General features: G+C 38.7%; 2 protein-coding genes across 2 annotated transcripts in view; both read right to left on the reverse strand.

Moving 5' to 3' along the window:
* Positions 1-2,969: 2,969 nt before the first annotated feature.
* On the reverse strand, positions 2,970-12,393 carry kcmf1 (potassium channel modulatory factor 1). The gene is made up of 7 exons (XM_042509206.2): positions 12,164-12,393; positions 10,159-10,326; positions 9,901-10,040; positions 7,114-7,215; positions 6,809-6,992; positions 5,859-6,153; positions 2,970-4,598 (listed from the first exon to the last, which is right to left on the reverse strand). The coding sequence occupies exons 1-7, from the start codon at positions 12,177-12,179 to the stop codon at positions 4,334-4,336; spliced, it is 1,170 nt and encodes a 389-aa protein (XP_042365140.1). The 5' UTR covers positions 12,180-12,393; the 3' UTR covers positions 2,970-4,333.
* Positions 12,394-13,614: 1,221 nt separating this feature from the next.
* itga1 (integrin, alpha 1) overlaps positions 13,615-21,122 on the reverse strand; it is a 58,407-nt gene continuing 50,899 nt past the window's right edge. The window contains exons 19-30 of the mRNA XM_042509266.2: positions 20,266-20,342; positions 19,878-20,004; positions 19,705-19,782; positions 19,519-19,595; positions 19,333-19,422; positions 18,061-18,163; positions 17,854-17,970; positions 17,672-17,770; positions 17,287-17,391; positions 17,049-17,144; positions 16,839-16,952; positions 13,615-15,825 (exon numbers count right to left, since the gene is read on the reverse strand). Coding sequence (XP_042365200.2) covers positions 15,769-15,825; positions 16,839-16,952; positions 17,049-17,144; positions 17,287-17,391; positions 17,672-17,770; positions 17,854-17,970; positions 18,061-18,163; positions 19,333-19,422; positions 19,519-19,595; positions 19,705-19,782; positions 19,878-20,004; positions 20,266-20,342 — 1,140 coding nt within the window. The 3' untranslated portion in view covers positions 13,615-15,768. The remainder of the gene's footprint in view (positions 15,826-16,838; positions 16,953-17,048; positions 17,145-17,286; positions 17,392-17,671; positions 17,771-17,853; positions 17,971-18,060; positions 18,164-19,332; positions 19,423-19,518; positions 19,596-19,704; positions 19,783-19,877; positions 20,005-20,265; positions 20,343-21,122) is intronic.

Genomic DNA, 21,122 nt, shown 5'->3' on the forward strand with positions numbered 1-21,122 from the left:
AAAAAAAGATTACAGTTTTCATTCTTGTGCAGATAACAAATTTTACTTACTGTGTGAATACAAAGAGAAAGAGTGTACGTGTTTGTGTGTGAGACTAATGTCTCCGAGGTGGTGTGTGTGCGTTGGCACATACATCTGTATGCAAGAGTGTGTGTATGTGTGTTTGTGAGCGTGTGTGTGCGTGTGTGTGTGCTCTCCTGGCAGATTTAATCCTGCTTTAATCAGCCAGTTCTATCAATCAATTCAATGCTTTGTGCATCATGTGAGTAGCTTATCCACAATTAATGGAAATGTTCCTTGTGATACTGTGCATTTAATAAAGGTGGTATGTCTTACAATACGCTCTGTGTCCTCACCACTCTTTGTGTGTCCACGGAGAATAGCTTTTTTGGTACTTGTACTTGAGTATTTACATTTTATCCTATTTTATATTTCTACTCTACTATATTTCAAAGTGAAATATTTATATTTTTATGCACTACATACATCTGAAAGCCTTATTTACTTTATAGATTAAGATTGTATGTTCAAAAATAACATTAAAGGGACTATTTACCCTAAATCAAAACTGCATATTTTTCCTCTTACCTGTAGTGCCATTTGTCAATCAAACTTTTTTTGGTGTGAGTTGCAGAATGTTACAGCTCAGTCGAGGAAGACGGCATTAACGTCTACATCTACTGCTGTCATGACCCTCGCATCCATGAGTAGATGCACGCTCAAAAACAACCTAAACTAACAAATAGCACTACATGTGAGCGGAAAAAATTGTATTTGTGATATGATAATAAACTTTAAGCTTGTTACCATTGTTAAAGATAAAACCTGCTGTTGTGGTTCCCATTCTTTTAGGCTTCAACATCTTACATTATAATTGTTGAGCTTTTATTATTTTATATAGCTTAATGTATAATAACGTGTCACATTGTTAGTAATTATGTTTTGTATTTTATTTGCAAAGTAACTTAAGTTATTAAATATATGTACTGGAGTAAAAAATACAATATTTGCTTCCAACATGTAGTGGAGAAAAAGTAGACTATTAAGTAAAGAAAATGAAAACTGTCCTTGAGTTGATTTACTCAGTTACTGTCTAACACTTCTGATTTATTTTCTAAATGTTGGAGCTACCATGTGGAGATTAAATGTATCGTTTTTGTTATGTTTTTTCAGAAACAGTTTGTTGCTGGACTTTTCATGCAGTGTAAAATGTTGCATGATTTGGCTGGGCATCGAATCAGAGGGCTGTCTACTGTAAAACAATCCCAGTCAGCCAGCACTCCAAACTGCTGATAAGTTTGTTATAATTATCATCCTCTCTGCAGTCTGAACACCACACACACACACGTGGGCAGATTGTCCGTTACGGTGTGATTGGCGTTCAGTGTGTTTGGTTTGGCTGCTTTAAAAAGAAGCGACATGTGTCATGAAAGGTATCTCATGGGCACCATTTGTTTCTAACAATAACTACAGAGGAGTGACGAGGACAGCTGCTCTCAAGTCCTCACACACACACACACACACACACACACGGCCAAACGGCAAAAACAGCTAATTAGCTGTATACTGTGCTGAGGTGTGTATGTATTTTTATATCACATTATTGTCACAATTTACACACATAAACATACATTTATTTAGACTATAAAATTAAGCTACATGTATGTGACTTACCTTGTACTGCAGTGTTACTGGTCAGGAGCTTCACACTTGACTCAGGCTGGGGGGACAGTTGCTGGGCCGTCCATCTGGGGTGTCTTCCACGGCAGATCACGTCTTTCATGAGGGGTCACCTACTGACACTCTGAGGAAAGCTTCAATGGCTCTGCCAAAGGAAGAATAAATTCCAAAAAGACTGAATACTCAAATAAATATATTTTGTTGTTTCTTTTCTGGTTTGATTATACTGACTTAAGGTCTGCTTTCATCCTTTATTCTTTATATATTGTATGTTATTACGTGTACTAACTGACCTTGTTTTTCAGAGCATAACACTTTGCCTTTATCCCTTCATTTAGCATTTATAAGCTGTGAATAAACATTTAACAGTTAAAGACACACAGTAATATAGCTGTACACAGGTGTTTCTAAATGTGCAGTATTTGTCAACTTCTGCTAAGAGGACATATTTATGTTTTTACTTCATTGTCATTCATTGCCTGTTACTACAGCAGCCTCCATTTATGGTTGTGCACAGGAACGATAGTTGTTGACATTTACATTAACCCTTAGAAACCTGAGCATTATTATTTAAAAAAAAAAACAGGGGAAGAAGGCAATGAGCAAAGAAAGAAGAAATGATCAAAGAATTAGCATGTAATTAGTAAAAAGTGCAAGAAAATAAAATGAAGCTTAAAAATAATAATTCAATTAAAATTCACAAACAAGGCAAGTAAGACTTGGAAAAAGTGTTTTAAAAAAAATATATAAAAAATCTGTAACATATTTTAAATATGCAATTATGATAACTGTAAATATATTTTTCCCTAGGTTTTTTCCTTTTTTATCCCCTAGACATTTTCTTGAGCTTTATAAGATATAAATATATCATTTACTAAATCTACTAATTACTTGCAATTTGTGAAACATTTCAGTTGTCATTTTTACCATTTCCCAAGTTGCCTAATGCCCTTTTCCCCATGCTTTTGAAAAAAAAAAAAAAAAAAAAATCAAAACAATTTGCCCAGGGCTCAAAGGTCTAAAATAGTCTGAAAGCAGCACGAGGAAAGCAATGTTGCACCAGGTTTCAAAGGGTTAATAAACCTTTATATCTACTTAAAACTACATTATTATTAAATGTTTATATACTCATAAACGCTAAACAGAGTAATATGTCAACGGCTGAGCTCCAAATGTCCTCATCTTCACTCTTCAAGCAGACTTATAAAAATTTCAAGTTTATGCACCAACAGATTAAATCAAAAAACATCTGTAGAGTCACAACAACAACACAAGGTGCAAAAGGTGTGATGGTCTCTTGGTTTCATCAAAAGCTGTGCGCAGTTTATATTTATTGTATTCTAAATTTACATTTAAAAAAAAAATGCCTGCCCATGTCTTAGAACCATTATGAAAGTTAACGCACAAATTCCATATACATCTCATTGTATTTTACATAGAGGGTCAAAGGAAAGGCATGAAGGTGGCATGATTCAGATCAAGGCTCAAGAGAATCAGAAAAACAAACATGAATAAATAGAAAGTGCTAACCTTAGCAGAAAAAATGCCTTCTCTTAGAAAAAAAAACCAAAACAAAACTGCAATGTGGAAAGTCTCAAGCTCCTGTTACCCAGCAAAGAAATTCATACAAGCTGTCTAAAGCACGTGGCCTGACACTGGGCCTGTACACAAGCAGAGTGAAAGCCAGAAACTAGTGTGCAGGAGCGATGGACATACTGGAGTTGGGCGTCTGTTCTTATCTATAAATTATAATGCAAACTGTGCCTAAACAGCTTATCACTAAACATAAACATCTAGGGAGAAAAACAGAGGCAAGCTCTCTTGTCTTCTGTTCCTAGCATTCATCTGATGCGTGAAGTCGCAGCTCTGCAACAATCGAAATATTCAGTCGTCACAGAGAAAAGGCGTTCTGGAGCTGAGACACTCGCACTGAAGCTACTGCACAGTCAAATTGTTTTCTCTTCATTTTATAGACTCATTCAAAGAAAACCTGACAAAATATATTGTTAGAGCTCAATTTCTGCATGTCAGTCTTGTAAACTCAAATTCCAATAACCGTGTCTGAAATAACCATTTAAAACAGTTAAAAGCTTTGGGATATTTTTTTAAAAAGTTTTAATGACAAGGTCATTAAAAGTCATGCACGCTGCAAATAACTGCATGCAGTAGTTATGGTAACCCATCCAAGCACTTTTTATTTATTAATAGTCATAAACACACACAGCAGCTTCATCAGAGGAGCCTACGCCCTCTTGACTTTTGAATGTGGAGTATTTATACGGAGAGCCATTTGCATGTCACAGGAAGCAAAGGTCTGCCACAGCTGCCTGTAACATTTACCTGATAAAGAAAAGAAACGTTATGTGGATTGATTATCAACTTCATATATATTTTTATATATATATTTATATATTTCTCTTCTCTCGCTCGCTCACTCTATTGCGCACTCGCACATTTATCCCACTTGCTCTCATTTATTTTTGTTTACAATGTAACAAAAATGGTGACAGGCCTGAAATTACAATCACCAAAAACAAACTCAGAAATTAGAGGAGGGAGAAAGAAGGGTGAGGCCAGGGAGGACTGCCGCTGTTTTGCTGCCCATCACTGACAGTTGCAGCAGAGAGGACACAGTCTGCTTGATGCTCGGACATCAAAGAGGAGGCGGCGGAGGCTCCTTCCCCGTAGAGCTGCGCTCTCTAAGCTGGAGGTTCTCCAACGCCACATCTAAAGGCATGATATCAACGCAGCCCATGGCTCCGAAGTCGGCGAAGTCTCGGCGCTCGTCCTCGTCGGAAGAGGAGCTCTCTTCGTGCATCAGCGTGGACAAAAGTAGCTCCTGGACAAACAGGCTGCGATCTGCACGCTCTCCTTCTAGAAACTGCCGCTCTGCTTCAGACATCTTAGGTTCATTCAACCTGAAGTAAATGAAGATTACATTTAAATACATTCATACATTTTTCACCATTTTTTGACATCTTGTAGACAAAACAACCAATCGATTAATCCCGAAAATAGTCAATGGATTACTCAAAAATAAAAACAATTGTTAGTTACAGCCCTACTAGCAGATATAATGTACCTCACTGATTACACAGTTAGTTGTACAACTCAAAAGAACTTCATCATTGTGGGAACAGCAGACATCAAAAGACTGAAACATATGAGGAGAAGAGAGGAGATGTAATTATGTTGTTACAAGAACTATGAATGTCTTCAAAGCTCTCATACAGGCTTCAGATTTTTGGCATTCTGTTACTTGGAGGGTCCCATTGTTTTACCACAGAAACCCACCCTTACATTATATTTTGCAATTAAAGATCAGCTTTACCGTCTAAAAATGTCTGTTAACTAAGTATCAGAAAAGAATGAAACTGTTGGTATTCTTAATATTTCTTGTTGTCAACAAATTCAATAATGAACTGATCCTACTGACAACTGTAGCTGAACCATTAATCGCATGTCACACTGATATTGCGATGTGACAGAATGCAATTTTCAAATTGAAAAAACTGCAATAAAAAATGCATGTCTATAGGTGAGGATAAGCCTGTATAAAATAACTACCGTCATTTCAAAAGCATCGCAAATTTCCCAACAGAACGAGGATGAGATGAACTTTTCTTCTGTGGTGCCAACTTTCTGAGCTAACTGCCAATCACGGAGGTCTGTGTGGCTGTGATCGCATTGAATGTGAGGTCCAGTGCCTCCCTTGGTTCCCGCTCCCAGTTGTAAAACATTACATTGATTTGTGTCTTTCAGATCAGAGTAACCTGTGAGACCCCATATGTGGTCTGTTCTGTGTGCTTGCTTCTTAGTTGTAAACACACAGGTACAAAGAGTTTCACTCTCGTCGTGTTTGTTTCTCGCTCGCAGCTGCTTCTTCAACTCTCAGATGTTAAATTGGTGCATGAGGACTCATCGCATGCAAGGAGCAGTTAATATCAATGTGAAAAAGTAAAATTTGCTTTTCAGATTACGCCACATACATCATATTTATTTTTCGGTTGGCCGATCGGACCACTGCATGAGGCGTTCCACTTGTCTGAACATAGAGTTTACTCACTCTGGGCAAGTGTTAAAGTGGAGACCTGACAATTTTCAAAATAAGGGCAGTTATGATAGTGTTATAACCATGTAATAATACATTACCAATACGGCCAACTGGCTACACTCACCGTGCTAATAGGAACTGGGAGCTGTGGGACGAGGATGAGGGATTGTTTTCACCCACAGTGGCAGTGTTGGCAGTTGCTGTGCTGGGTGGAGGGATGGCGGTGCCAGTGTTGCCTGGGTTGTTGCCGCGTCGTGTCGCGTGGCGACCCGTCTCCACTTGCTGTCGTGCTGCCTGAGCCTGCTGTCGCTCCAGCTGCAGTTGCATCTGGAGCTGCTGGAGCTGTGAGGCTGAAGGCCCTGATGAGTTTATCTGCCCCCCTGCTGCACGCCGCACACCTGACAGCTGAGACAACAGCTCTGCAGGAGACAACAGACATCCGTGGTCACATTTAGCAGTTTCTATGTAAGTCATGATTTCAAGAGACAACACTGTTGATAAAAGACGATATGAAGGACAGAGAAAAGGTAACAGAGTGACCGGCATGATTTTACAAAAAACCTATGATCTACAATCAGCCATCAAGGGATTGGTTGAAATCATGTCTGATTTTTGTTTTCTAAATACGAGGGAAAAAAAGATTACAGACCATAACATGTATATTACTTTAAAATACTCCTGACTTGTTACTATTAGATTTTTGGATAAAAGGGTGCACCCTTTTTGGGGGCCAATCACTGATCACTAGAGGCAGTATTAGCCGATACGGATCACAGATCACTGGGTCTATTTGAAGCCTTCTATTTAGCGGATAGCTTGCTTTCTTTTTTTCTTTCTTTCGTTATTTATTTAAGTATTCTCAACAACATCAACTTTTTTTTAAACAGATTTACCACAAAACAAGTTCATTCAAACCTGTAGATTGGAAATGAATGGACATTAGTCATACAATGCAGCAGTTTTAATAGCATGTCCGAAGTTTTTACCAGCAGAAGGCAACAGTGAAGGATCTAACTCAACTTGTGAGTGAAGAGTGTAATCTGCAGAGAAATGCAAAATACTCCTGACTCTAACCTGCGATTGGGTCCATCGCTTCTCTGTTACTGGGGGTGTAAGTGGAGCTCTGTGAAGAGGAGGATGAAAGTCCCCCTGTGGAGCCGCTAGTAAAGTGCATATTTGTCCGTCGTGCTCTGGGACCACCCAGTCCTCGTCCAGGGTGGAACATCCTGCGTACATGTCGAACACTGCTGGACTCATCGTAAACGAGGACTGTTAAGGGTCACTGCAGTACTGTCACACAAAGTATTACATCATAACAGGACATTTTTTAAACTCAACTTAATGTAGAAGTTAGTGTGTAGGACACACAGGAAGGATATTAAATCTCTTGGTGCTCTGTGTTCAAGTGTGAGGTGAGCTGTAAAGTCATCTGTGACGTGGTTGGGGTCCCCTCCTGGCAAGGCTGCACATATTGGACAGATCTGAAATGAGAAAGAGGGAGACGTTTCTGTTTGAGATGACCATTCTTTGACAAAAAATGTTGTCCTGTGCGCCACCTAGCAATGAAACAAAATGAAGGTGGCAAGCAATATGGTTTCTCTCTTTTTTTAGAGTCAAGTTTTACCCTGTTCAAATGTTTTCTCGAGTGCAGCATCATAATGAGTGGCACGTTTAAGAGATTGTAAATTCTTACTAAGAGTGACTACAGAGCTGTTAACATAAAACTAAATGAAGTCAGTTGAAAGAGTACTCCAACTATTTAGCATTGCAATCCTGGAACACTGCCAGACCGACAATGGACATTACATAGAAAAAAAGCATCAAAACTGATGCAGCAGAACAATATTTTCCTTCACTTTTTTATTCCACAAATTTCTTATCAAAAAGTGGTGCCCACATTACCAACAATGCAACTCGACAGACAACAATTCAGTTAGATAATTCAGGATAAAGTAGTCTTAAGCAGAGAGTTGGCGCCACAGTTCTAGAAAGCTTTTTTTCATTTTCAACTTAATACTCTTTAGCCCCAACCAGCACTGACTCCAGTGACATCACTTAAGGCAATACATCGATTTCACACAGTTCCCCCTGGAGGCACAAAAAATACTTTATACAACTTTTTTTCCATATATACAGTCATATTCCCCAAGAACTGTAAACAGACTTTGATGAGTAAAATTGGTGGAGTTCCCCCCTTTAAGAGTACGTTAATAGTCATGAGTATATGCTTAATGTGCTAATATGACATTCAGCTTGTACATGGGACAATGAGGAAATGATTATCGGCTGAGCAATTTTATTTAAAGGAATTTAAAGGAATACTTCTCCCACCAAATGTCCATTTGTGTATTAATTAGTCATGCCAAGTCACTTTGAATGTGAGAGAAACTAAGTTTTCTTCATAAATTCGATGCTCCTTGTCTCTTTTGTGTAGGTAGTAGTATCACTTTACTGTAGTTAAAAAAAAAACATCTGAAATGGACATCATGTAGATAAAATGAACCACTGCCTCTGAGATTGGTCATTTAACCGATTAGTCGATCAATTGAAAAATCATCTTTAACAATGTTAATAGTTGGTTACATGCCATTTTTTGAGCAGAAACACCAAACATTTCCTTCATGTAGTTTCAGTGTCTTTGATGCTTTTTTTTGTTATATGACAGTAAAGCGAATATTGTTGGGTTTTGGACTATTGAACAATAAAACAAGCAATCTATATGCATCACCAGGGGATGTGGAAAATTATTACAGGAATTTTCCATTGTTTCCTGACATTTTATAGACAAATTAAGGAGCAGATGAATCGATTATGAAAATAATTCATTACAGCCTTTATCAAACGCACTAAAAAACAGGTGAAGGAGCAGCACTACTGTGTGGTCTGCACACGCTGCACTGCAGACCAAAAAAGGTTACTATTACAGAACATTTCACCACAAATGAGTCCATTAGTGCTGTATCAGTGCACTCTCAATGTAAAATCCCAGCAAATGACATCATGTATGTTAACTGCCACATACAAACACAGCAACAAGTTACAAAAACACTCCACCTTAACTGTTGTCTTGTTTCTGTTGGCAAAGTTTTTTCTTAGTCTGTGAAAAATCTTCTTAAAGACAAGAGTAGCACGTTGTTCTACAGTTTCCTTATTGTCAATGACTGAATATATGTGACCCCAAATTCCATTAAAAACACATCACTGACCCACATGTTGATTCATTATGAATAAAACGGCCATTGTCAATCCCACATACACCATTTTGCTGCTGTAAATACTCATTAATGCACCGAATGCATACAGTTTAATTTACAGCTAAATATAGTCCGGACCAAATGCACAATCTACTCCTCTTTGAGAAACATTTGCTAAAAATCACAGTGCCCAGCTGTTTTAGAAAATGACTTGGCTTTTCAAAAAAGTTAAAAGATATGCTATTTATGAGCATTTTTAATTATTTATATCCTTATTAGGAATAATTGTGCTTGGGTCTTGGCACACAGACAGGGTTGGGAAGTTGGGAAGTATTGAGAAATGGAATAATTGTTGATTTTGGTCATTCTATGGACTCATACATTAAGACAACGTATGACACAATGTCCCCCTCCAACAAAATCCAACAAAACAGACCTCAGAGGAACTCTCTGCAGTGCAGCAGCTTGGTTTCATTTGGTACAAGTGGCCAACTGGAGCACAGACACTACGACTTAGCTTTAGCTGTTGACTACAGGGGTCTCTTTTAATGCCCCATCACTGCTAGAAGACCTACCACTGACTGGCAAACTACCTGCAAGCCAACCAGGTACGTATCAGCACTGTCAGCAGCTGCCCGACCCTAAGCCTCGCCTTTGCTCAGTTTACTCAGCAGTGGACAACGCTCATAAAAATCCTGCTCTGACAACAAGTAATCCATAAATGTCCTCTGTTTGTACTTCCTCGAGAGTCATTTTAGCTGACAGAGGTGCACAGCTCGACAGCAATAGCACAGTCTAATGACTTCAATATAAAGTACGTCAGTGGACAGCAGAAGTAAACTAGGCTGCTGGAGCTGCCTCCAGCAACAAAGACAACATTTGAAAGTATTGAGATGTTATTGATGAATGACACATAAATTGACCGTTTAAAATCTGTGAGCCGCGACCCTTTAATATGTGCTGTATACTCACCACCTCTGTGGAAGTCTCTGCATGTTCTGAGGTGACATGCTCCTGTAGGGACGTCTCTGTGTAGCCCATCTTGCCACAGTAAGGACATGTGAAGGACTGGGGTTGCTCTACTGAAAAAGTGTCTCCTCCATAATACAAGTCTGCAAAAAGACAGAGCCATCATTATTGTTTGCCAATCAATATTTTAATTATTAATAACCATGGCATGATGAGTTTGTTTAGGATCAGCCACACAAGTGTCTGTCTGTCTGTCCTTACCATAGTCTACCCTGGTTAATATACACTGCATGGGGTGCTCTGTGGTGTGTCTTGTCGTTGTGGCTCCGCTCTCGTAGCACGATGCGCACAGGTCGTAGTCGTAGCAAATTAAACACTTGAACCGTCTTCCTCTAAAGTTCCCTTTTAAACATGCATCACAGCTCACACCTGCAAGAGAACAGAGGGATGTAAAGTCAAATGTGTGTACCTGACAATAAAGTTATAAATTCCTTATGACTGCGTCTGCAGGACTGACTGTGAGAAAGTAATCTCTATCTGTAGGCCAGTCTCACTCACAAAAGCATGTGTTTTGGAGTGGCACCAACCCACAAGTACCAGTGATGAAGAACTGTGGCATTCCAGTGAACTTCACATTAAAGGTCTCAAAAACTCAACTCAGAGACATGGCTCAACCATATTCGATACAGCTTTAGTTACTCATTTAAAGCACTGTCTATGCACTTTCAGGTTTTGCTTTTTGTATTCATCTAGACTAGAGCTACAGAGACCAAATTTGTCAACAGAAGGAGAAGGTAAAGGGCAGCCAACCAAGGCAGCAGACATATTGTCAGCTGTTTCTATATTTTCCAAATGGCCTAATACTATTCACAAGCCATAATATCAAATATAATGGCATCTCTGTGCTTGTCCACTTTCTACGGCGTGATTACAGTGAATACCTCTTCCAGCACTGGCTCACTACTCTGCAGACACAACCAGTTATTTTCTGAGACGTAACAGTTATCATTACACACAATATTCCAACTCCTGCCTCGCTGACATTTCTTTTGAAGAGAAAAAAAACGCCTTATTTGGCAAATGCTGGATAGCAGGTATGCAAGTATTGTGGGGCTTTCCTTTATTGAAACTAATCTGATGTCTAGCAACAAGAAGCTTCAAAATACAAAGAGAAAATTTCCACATTTATTAACCAAAGCCAGGCCTGAGCAAACAAATCAACCATCAATATGCAGTTATCAGCTGTATGTGTTGATTAAAGGTTGCACTCACTGCAGCAAGTTTTACAGAAATATTAGCACCACCTTGTTTAAAACTGTGAGCCTTCTTTGGTTTTAACAAGGATTTATGACTGTCTTAAAGACCACTATCATAATCTTAAAGGCTAGCCCACTGTGGACAACATAACCAGTTATCATGGACATTTCTTGTCCTACTTTCAACGAGTTTAAATGAGTTACTCTGGCATTATACTTGGTCCCTTGGGGCTATCTTACTGAACATTGCTCATGTTTGCTCTGTACAACACCTTAGCAACTTCTGAGGTGATTAAACAGGATAACCTGGCTGGCCTGCTACAACTAACAATATGTTGTGAATGAAGTGAGCCGAATTTACACTCCCATCTGGTTTGCAGTTAAACATACTGTAACTTAACCCTAGCTAGCTAGTAGCCTGCCAGATAGCTAACTTAGTGTTTGGTTTATGGTCTGAGGCCTCAGACTTTCTTCTTGATGACAGTGCATTCGCTAACAACAGTGGGTTATGTGACCAGACGGGACAGTATGGCGCTAACATTAGAGCTACGGGCTCTTAAATGAACACGTAACCCGAAATAACAGCAAAACATGATCCTAGCTATAATGGGACATGTATTAAACAACTACTAAGGTTGTGGGAGAAAGTATAAGCAACATTAAATAGCAGCTACACCAACGACTTCATATGTTAGCATACATTAGCCTGCTCGCTAGCCCAGCTAATGTAAGGTACCTAGCAACGGCTAACTGCTAAGCTCCGCAATGTTGCCGTATCATTGCGAGCAGGTTAAGAGAAGTAACAACATTTTTCTTCAAATTATAATTTATGAGATACGTGTGTGAGCCACAGTTGCTGGCCGCATGCATGTGTGTGTTTAGACAAGCCCGTAAACAAGTCGCGAAAAGCGGCTGACTTGAATAAGCACTTAGCAAATCTAGCCGAGGAGCTAGCTGCTCAGGTAATGTAGCCACCAACCCAGGCTCTGTGGACCTGTTTATCAACTCACCCTCATGTCGGGACATCCTACAAACAGCGGCACAGCCCCTCCTCGGGCTCCCCAGCGCGGTTAACGGGGAACGACACAGTATTTTAGGTAATAAACTGAGAAAAGCCGTCACTCTCGTGTCTTTTTCAAGCAAGATGGATCCGCCAGCAGCTTACAGTTTGTTCTGCTTCCCCTCCCAGAGTGTCACTTATCGCTGAGTGTCGCGGATGAACACCAGGCGGCGCTCTCCGACATCAAACTAGTCCGGCCAACGTCAAGACCGTGAAGATGAGTTTTCCTGCCAACATCCTCTTTCAGTGATGGACCAAGTTTTAGGGTCATTTACTAAGGAATAAAATAAGCAATAAGACGATTTGAAAATGCTTGTATAGTAGTAGTATTACTAGTATAGTAGTACTAGTAATAGACTAGTAGGCTTAGGTATCGAAAAGTTTGCCTTTTCTTCAAAACAATTTGTTCCTTTTTTAAAAATGAATTCTTTTTTTTATTTCTTAAATATTTAAATCAAGGGGAGGTAATGGGATTAGGCTGACATATATACAAATCTGCAAAGAAGAAGAAAATTGGAGAAATTAACCACCATATGTTCCACATAAATAGTCAGAAAAGAACAATGTATTCTTTCCCTTTATGAAAACAAAATGCTTCACATAAAATAATGATAAATTAACTGAAATTCTGCACTTATGACCAAATGTCTTATTTGCTCATTTAAACAAGTGGACCCAACAGCTGGGGGGGCGCATATGACATTGTCATTCTGGAGGTCCTCTGCTGGAAATTTTCAGTCAAACATGTAATCTTCTGCAATCTGGGGGATTTTTATGCACCTAATTTGTGCCTTTTCTGCTTTAAATTACAGCATTTATTTTAAAAGTTGTCAAAATAAAAGTCCTACTTTCATGTTTTTATTGAGGGGACAAATGCACATGTTGTAAATGTTGAGGGGATTGTGTTCCCTGCCTTCCCAGTGAAATCTGCCCATAGTTTTGTATGTAAACTCTTAATCTTTAAAGTAACTGTAGCAGTCAAATAAATGTATAGGGGAGTAAACAGCACAATATTAACATCTGAAATGGAGTAGAGGGGAAGTATAAAGGAGAATTAAATAGAAATACTAGAATAAAATTAAGCTTAAGTCAAAATTGTCAATAATTTTTTCCTCCATAAATGACTTAAATGGTTAATTTATCATCAAAATTGTTACTTAAAAGCTGTTAATCAAGTAAGCTATTAATATACTATATGTTCCAGCAGGAATAGTTATTTATCAGCTTACGTATTTCAAGACAGAAAATTTATATCAGCAACTCTTTTCATCTAAATATGACTGTAAAGAGTGAGAGAGACTTAGTGAAACATTTAACAGACAGATTTGAAGATGCACCTTTAACATTTTGATAAATTTCTGTTTACATTAGTCGAAACAAAAACAGAAAAGTTCATGATGAAAGGAGTTTTTCGTAAAAAGTCTTTATTTTTGTACATAAGATTCAGTTAATTTCTGTGCTGATGATACACATACAGTCTGACAAACCAGTGCATTACAGTGAAGACTTCACAGCAGTGTAGAAGGCTGGGGCGGAGCTCACGACTCTCACTTTCTGCTTTCTCAGACATCAACAGAGATAAAAAATCTGAGAAAACAATCCCAGACCACCTCCAGTGAGCAAAGCAAGACTCGTGACTCTGCCCTCGTGCATAAGCCTGATGTAGCCATACGACAGTTCTGTACATACAATTTATTACATGTGCTTCTTGTCAACAGTGGAGAGTGAGAGCTGAGGAGTATTAAAAAGCTGCCTCCTCTTCTTCTTCTTCTTGCAGTCTTCCCTCAGCTTTATTGTATGTCAGTGAGGGAAAAAAAAAAGTCGAGGGAGAGGCAGAAAAGCGGTCTCCACAATATAATCTCTTTTAACACATTGTGTAGCTGTGCAACTTCTGGAAACAAACACAGAAAACCTAAAAGAATAACTGTGTACTGGTAACTGGTACTGTGTACCGCATACAGGGTGATATTGAGCCTTTATGCTTTGTGTACATGTGTAATTTGCCCTCCACTATAATACGCCTACCAGTGAATACCATTTACCAGCCGCTGCTGGCGAATGGTGACACTGGGAGGAGTTTTAACCTTCCATTTTGCAAATTAAAAAGGTTAAAATCAAAATATGCTACAGACGTTTCTTGTCTCAATAATGTGAAAGCCTCACAACACAGTCATTCAGGCTTTTAACATCACTTTCAGTCAAACAAAAGCCAAAGTAGTGGATACAACCCTCATCTTCATGTATATTTTCAGTACAGAATAATCATACTTTCATTTTCTCATCAAAATATAACAATATTTACATATTTGCAACAGCTTTGAAATTGCGAGACAGGCCAGATCACTTTCTTACGTGTCAAATGTTAATGTCATCATTCATGATAATTATAGCACCTGAGCAAAGTCATGTTCTCTGACCACTGATCACAAAAAAATATGGATAACATCTCTTAAATTACATGAATTATAGCAAACACAATTATGTACAAGTTTAAAGCTTTACATAGCTGAGCATTTACGTATATTTACAGTACAATCAAAGTTTTGGATTTTGAAGGCGCAGCTTTCTGTATCCCTCAGTGAAACTTAGTACAAACATTTAACATCGGAGTCCGGACAAGATTTTTTTTGTTTGTTTGCTTTTGCATTGGTTAACTAAGATTTAAAAAAATAAAAACATACTGGCTGCACATTTGCTTAAAAATAAATGTGTTCAGGTCAGTGTCTTAAGCCAACTTTTTTTTTAAATCAAGGATGTGCCATGTTATACTGTTAAAATTCAGCAAAAAAAAAAAAAAAAAATACCCAAAACAAAATGCTATAAAATGCTAAAAGGTACAGTGTTTTCATAAAACTAATAAAGCACATGAGCTTTAAAACAAGAGTCTCAGCTGTCAGACAGGCTGCTCCAACACAAGCTCACATATTGTACTGAAGCGAATAGACCTTTGGACATTGTTGCTGTAACGGCTTAGAAAGTATGTGAGGTGGCTTAGGCGACATTTGATCTTCATACAGAAAAACCTGAGTACTTCTTTTCCTCTAAAGCTGGAGTGCAGCTGTTGAATCTCTTCTGATTTTGTAGAACTGCTGTATGTAATACAGATATATGCTACTTTTCCAACAGATGCCTGTTAAGTGATGGTTTCTTCGTCCTCCCGGGTTCCTCTTCTTGAACTGCTCGGTGTATTCTGCATATCTACAAGAAAGAAGCTGATCTAGAACAAATAGTGTCTGCAAATACTTCAAACAGAGAAAGAGAAAGCGCTCTCTATGTGTGAGACCATCTGAACAGCCCCAGTGTCCCCAGTGTAGCATCAAAGGACAAGTGTCTGGAAGTATTTGCAAACAGTATTTGACTGCGGCCTGCGCAGGACACGGTGGACACGTTTCCCAGGTCGTTTCTGCATCGTAGCGCCGAGGTGTCTTTGGGTCTTATGGCGTCTCCTCCGTCCGTCCGACTGTCTGTTTAAAAGTCTGCCTGTCACTTTGTGCGACCTGATGGCTCAGGAAGCAGTCGGTCACAGAGCTGCTTGCTGCTGGATGTTTGGATAGCTCAGTCCATCATGTCCTCCTTTGAGTAGTCCCTTGATTTTCTCTTGAAGAAGCCCATCTGGAGGAGCAGAAAGCTCAGTTACTAAACAGTTACTCTGTACGCTTCTTAGTGTTTGCTGTATCTGCTAAACTGTTATTAGTTGTCATCATTCCCTTTCTTATCGAGTTACTAAAGATGACAAGATCGATACCACTGAAATATGAAATATGAACTACAAATAGTTTTTATCAGGATTAAACAAACCAGATGTAATATGTCAATTAAAGAGCATTAAACGTGCTGGTAGCCAGGCTAACTGTTTCCTTCTGTTTCCAGTCTATATGCTAAACTTAGCTTACGGTCTCCTGGTTAGATTCACAAAAAATTTAATTTATTTCATTTATTAAAGAAACAGTAAAAATTTAAAATACTATTTTTCCTCTTACCTGTAGTGCTGTTTGCCAAGTTAGATTGTTTTGGTTCGAATTGCTGAGTGTTGGAGATATCAGCCGTTAGATGTCTGACTTCTCTCCAGTATAACGGAACTAGACGGCACTCGGCTTGTGGTGCTCAAAGTGCCAAGAAATCTATTTGCAAAACTCAACAGCGATGTCTCTTTCCAGAAATCATTACCCGATTATGCAAGATAATCCACAAACCTTATTGCAAGCAGTTTCATGGAGGAAATATTTTCTTTTAACCGACCGGCTCGTGCTTGTTGACATTGCTGTTGAGTTCTCCAAAAGTTTAGTTGTTGTTGTTGTTGTTGTTGCTTTGAGCACCACAAACGGAGTGCCATCTATTTCCATTATACCGGAGAGAAGACAGACATCTCTACGGCCGATATCCCCAACATTCTGCAGCTCACACCAAAGTAATCTAGATTAATAAATAGCACTACAGGTAAGAGGAAAATATGTATTTTTGATTTTGAGTTGAAAGACATGAAACTGGTACTGATCTTCTTATCTGTCTGTCAGCAACAAAGCAAATGACCTCACTTCCCAAAAATGTTGAACTGCTCCTTTAAAGCCATGGCATATTTCATATTCTATTGGTAATACATTACAAGGTATTAAAAGATTTAATACCTTCCAGAGGGCAAAGATGACAAGTGCTAAGATCAGCAGTCCTATCAGGATGCTGATGATGATGATCCAAATGGGGATTCCTCCTATAGTCTCCTTCAAAACGTGGATCTTCACCTGATCGGCACACACACATACAGCAAATGTACACATAAACACACGCAAACATTCAATGACAACAAAGGCATGTAATACAAAAGAGTGACGACTTACACTTCTGGTCCTGTCGTTGCTGTTCAGCTCAAACAGCTTTGTGTTTTTGATCCCCAGTGTGGCGTTCACCGACATGTATAGACTGGAAAACTCCCCCTGTAAGATAAATCACTTTTAAATGCTTTTTATTCATCGGTCAGATAGCTGTTAGTCACCCTGCCTCCAAGTTCTTCACTTTGACAAGCAAAACAACAGAGACAAGCCAAAAAGAAGCGCCCATGTGTCACCTTAAACATACCTCGATGAATGTAGGTTTCCACACTCTGAATGTAACGTTGACCTGACTGATCGCAGCCTCGGGGATGGAGCAGCTGAAGGATGCACAGTAGAGGTTTTCACAGCTCTGTGGAGCAAATCAACACACACACACACACACACAGAGTAAGATAGGAGCACACACACACACTCGCTCATGCAGACATTTTATAAAAGGTATTATTATTGCGAAAAGCCTGTCTTGAATGAGCCTCACAATCCAAACCAAGAATAATTTGTTTCATGGAGCCATCTCCTAGCTAATGAGATAAGAGTCATGTCTGTTTTTTTTTTTTTTACTGAAATAAGCCTAATTTTACTGACACACCCCTCAGGTCAGTAGTCTTTAAAAGAGGTTCACCACTCACCAGCAGGAAGACACTGAGAGTTTCTTTCTTTGGATTGGTAGTTATAACTTCTGGGTTAATTTTATGAGGGTTGATCCATTGTGCTGCGTTACATTTCACCTGGAGAAAAAGGAGAAACATGAGGGTGGTTCTGACTGTTTTCATGTCTGCATGTGTGTGTGTGTGTGTGTGTGTGTGCATACCTGTGGGCTGGTGGTGACATGTGTCAGGTACAATAAGTTATTCTGCCGAGGGGACAGGTGAGGATACATCACTGTAAGGTCGAGGGGTGGAGTCACCATATCACCTGACTTCTCCACCTGGACAGATGTGAGATGTTCAGGTAGAGCCATCACTTTACGTATACTCTACATGTATATTGACACATGACCAGATATGATCTCTGTTACCGTATAGCTGATGTTGACCTCCTCTCCGATCATCCTGGTCTCATTGAAGACACTGGGAAACTTTTCACCCTCTTTGACTATGATGGAATCACCCACATGCCGTCTAGAAGATGCATTTTATAGAAAAAACATCATATAAGATTTTCCTGTTCTTTGAAATAATAAAATATCAAACTTAGGACCCACAGAAGCAAAACTCTACAAGAGGCACTCATATTAAAAGGAATGTTTTTTTCTTTTAGTGAATTATTGTACTTAACTCTATTAATTTCTTTTTTTTGTGTTAATCTGTGCGTGTAAATTTATTTCATTGTCTGTTAATTTATTTTGTAGATATCTGTTATATAAATGGGTGTTTTTGTACTGTCAGTTTGTGACTGTGTTGTTTGTATATTATGAGAATAAATGAATGAATAAAATATTCAAAAAAAAAAAAATTAAAGGAAACCCCACTTATTTGACAAATCGAGGTCTGCTTATAGGCAATATTTTGGGCCACAACAAGCTGTAAACACAACACAAACATCATATAAACTTAATATAACTTTAAAATTTTTTATGGTGCGTTTAAAAAGCCTGGAACTGACTTGTGGAAAAAGGGAGACTGCTTTAGCATAGGGCCAAGAAGATGATGCTGCTCCTAAAGAAAATACCTGGCTCTTTAGCAGCTAAATACTCGACTATGTTCACCACCTAATCACTGTTTGGTGCTGAGCAGGTAGTGTACACTAAATTTTCAAAGCATTTCTTCAATGAAACAGGCAGATTCATCATGGACCATATCTTTAAATACTTCACATTATTTTGGGAAAATGTGGTGTTTGTAATATACCCCTGGCTTTGCATTATTATTGTGTTTGTATATCTAAAATTGTATTCTAGATTTCTGTTACATTCTTTGTAACATGTAAATAAAGAATGGGAAAAAATGTGATCATGTGACTCATTAATATATAAAAATATTGATTATAGCCACCATAATAAACCATCCTAAAGCTCAGCACATATACCAATGCCTGCTTATATAGTGGTACCACAATGGCTTTATCTTAGACATTTTGATTTTCCAAACACAGGCGTAACTAATAACATTATTAATGACCGCATGTCATTTAAATGATTAACATAGGGCTGTCATTAATGTTATTAGAAGCACTTGCTCTTTTCCTGCTTTGAAAAGTCAAAAAGTTCACCACATTTTTAAGAGCCCGATACTGCATCCACTTTTGCAATCCAAGATGGCAGAGGAGCAGTATTTCCACAGCTACTCACACTAAGAATATGAGTCCAGCTTCATACGTTACAGGGATGGAGATTAGCACCGTGTTGTCATGCAGTGTTGAATTCCACTCTTCACTGTCACTGTGGGAAATTTAAATTAAAATTTGAACAATTCTACAAACAGAAACAGACTCATTTATTTCAGACAAACAAAAAATACAGCGTTTATTCTCTAACCTTGTAGCTGTCACGTTGATCTGAATGACGTCCTGGATATGCTTGGGATTTACCTCAAATTTGACTTTGCAATCTTCCTGTAGATATTAATCACATCACAACTTAAGTAGCGATAGTAAAGATAAAAAATATATAACTTAAAGGAATGTAAGTAGCATGACAAATGTAACACATGCTGAAACTAACCTCTTCATTGCTTCCCAAGAAGGGGTATCTAACAGCACACTCCACTCTTGTGTTATTCAGAGTGCATTCCTTTTCCGGCTGATAATACAAAAACACAACAAACATTATCACACACTTCGCTTCAGTCCACACACATTGATATGATGCAGACGGAGGAGCACTAGAAATCTCACCTCCACTTTGACAAAGTTGATGTTGGGAGTGAAGCTGAGGATAACTTTGGTGTTGTATGCAGGGTCTTTGCTGTTTCTCACGTTGATGCTCACGTCAAACTTGTCTTTGTTCGATATGATCGTCATTCTGGAGAAATGAATAAAAAACTCTCAGCATGCTTGGTTGTGATGCACACGTCTCCCCACAAGGGTGCAGTCGTGCACCAGAGGAGTTTGCTGACAAGAGTCCGACAACTCAGTTATTATTGTAACTGTGCTGCGAGACACTCAGACACAGTACATAATGTACAACTTCAGTGTGCAACAGCTACTCAACAACAGCATGACCACTTACAGCGGCCAGTACGACAAACTTGAAAAAGGTGTGAATAATTCTAATTGCACTCACCTATTGACACTTGGCTTTGCTTTGAGAGAGAGATCAGCGATGCACCTCTCATGGCTTCCACAGTCCACTAAGGGAATCTGCAAGATAGAGACAAAGAAAGTGTCCTTACAGTCAAGAATGTGTTTTGATTATTGCTACATCATTTGAATGTTTGAGCTTCACTGTGTTGAGTGATATGAGTGCAGAATATTAAAAGGGTGTGTACAAAATCAGCTTCTGAGAAGGAAAACTTTCTCTGTGATCACCTTAAATCTGAATTTAAGACGCATATGCACGAGGACAGTTTTCCAACATCACAACAAGCTGGGAGGCCAATCATAGTTCAAAATACAACTTACAGTTTACTCCAACTCTAAAAATCTAATATAGGACATTTGGCATCCTATATATATCCTGTGATTCAAGTGAAGATACTCTCATGTGAATATTGTGTTGTGCGTGTGTCTGTGTGTGTGTTATTTTACCCTCAAGAAGTTAAATTAACAAGTGAAAAATACCTAAAATGTGATGCTTTTCCATAATTGAAAAATACAAAGTCAATTTTGTCTTCTAATACACTTAATTAGCATTTCATATTAAGTACGTCATATTCATGGGGATTCATATCATGCACCTTCAATCGCTCTGGGAACTGGGACTTTCTCCTACACTCACTGATTTAAGTCTTTAGAAGCCCTCTGTAGAAATGAGCAGAAGAATGAAGCTAAATCAGCTGCTGTCTCTGTGTATTTGTTTGTACCACTGACTAAAAAAGGTGCACTCACATGACCTTAATTTCCTTTGCCTTTTCCCCCAGAGTGTTAGAGGTTTGAGGGTCACCGTCATATTTGTTCCCATTCTCAAAGCTCTCCCTGTGG

This window comes from Plectropomus leopardus, chromosome 20, assembly GCF_026936395.1.
Source record: "Plectropomus leopardus strain MGB_pleo_1.0 chromosome 20, ASM2693639v1, whole genome shotgun sequence".
Taxonomy (NCBI): domain Eukaryota; kingdom Metazoa; phylum Chordata; class Actinopteri; order Perciformes; family Serranidae; genus Plectropomus; species Plectropomus leopardus.

What these genes read in the sequence shown, in the direction of transcription:
- kcmf1 (XM_042509206.2), bottom strand. An exon ending in ACAGAGCACCAAGAGATTTA is followed by an intron (nt 6,993 to 7,113) that starts ATATCCTTCCTG and finishes GTCCTCGTTTAC; the next exon opens with GATGAGTCCAGCAGTGTTCG. An exon ending in TCCCAGTTCCTATTAGCACG is followed by an intron (nt 4,599 to 5,858) that starts GTGAGTGTAGCC and finishes CATTTACTTCAG; the next exon opens with GTTGAATGAACCTAAGATGT.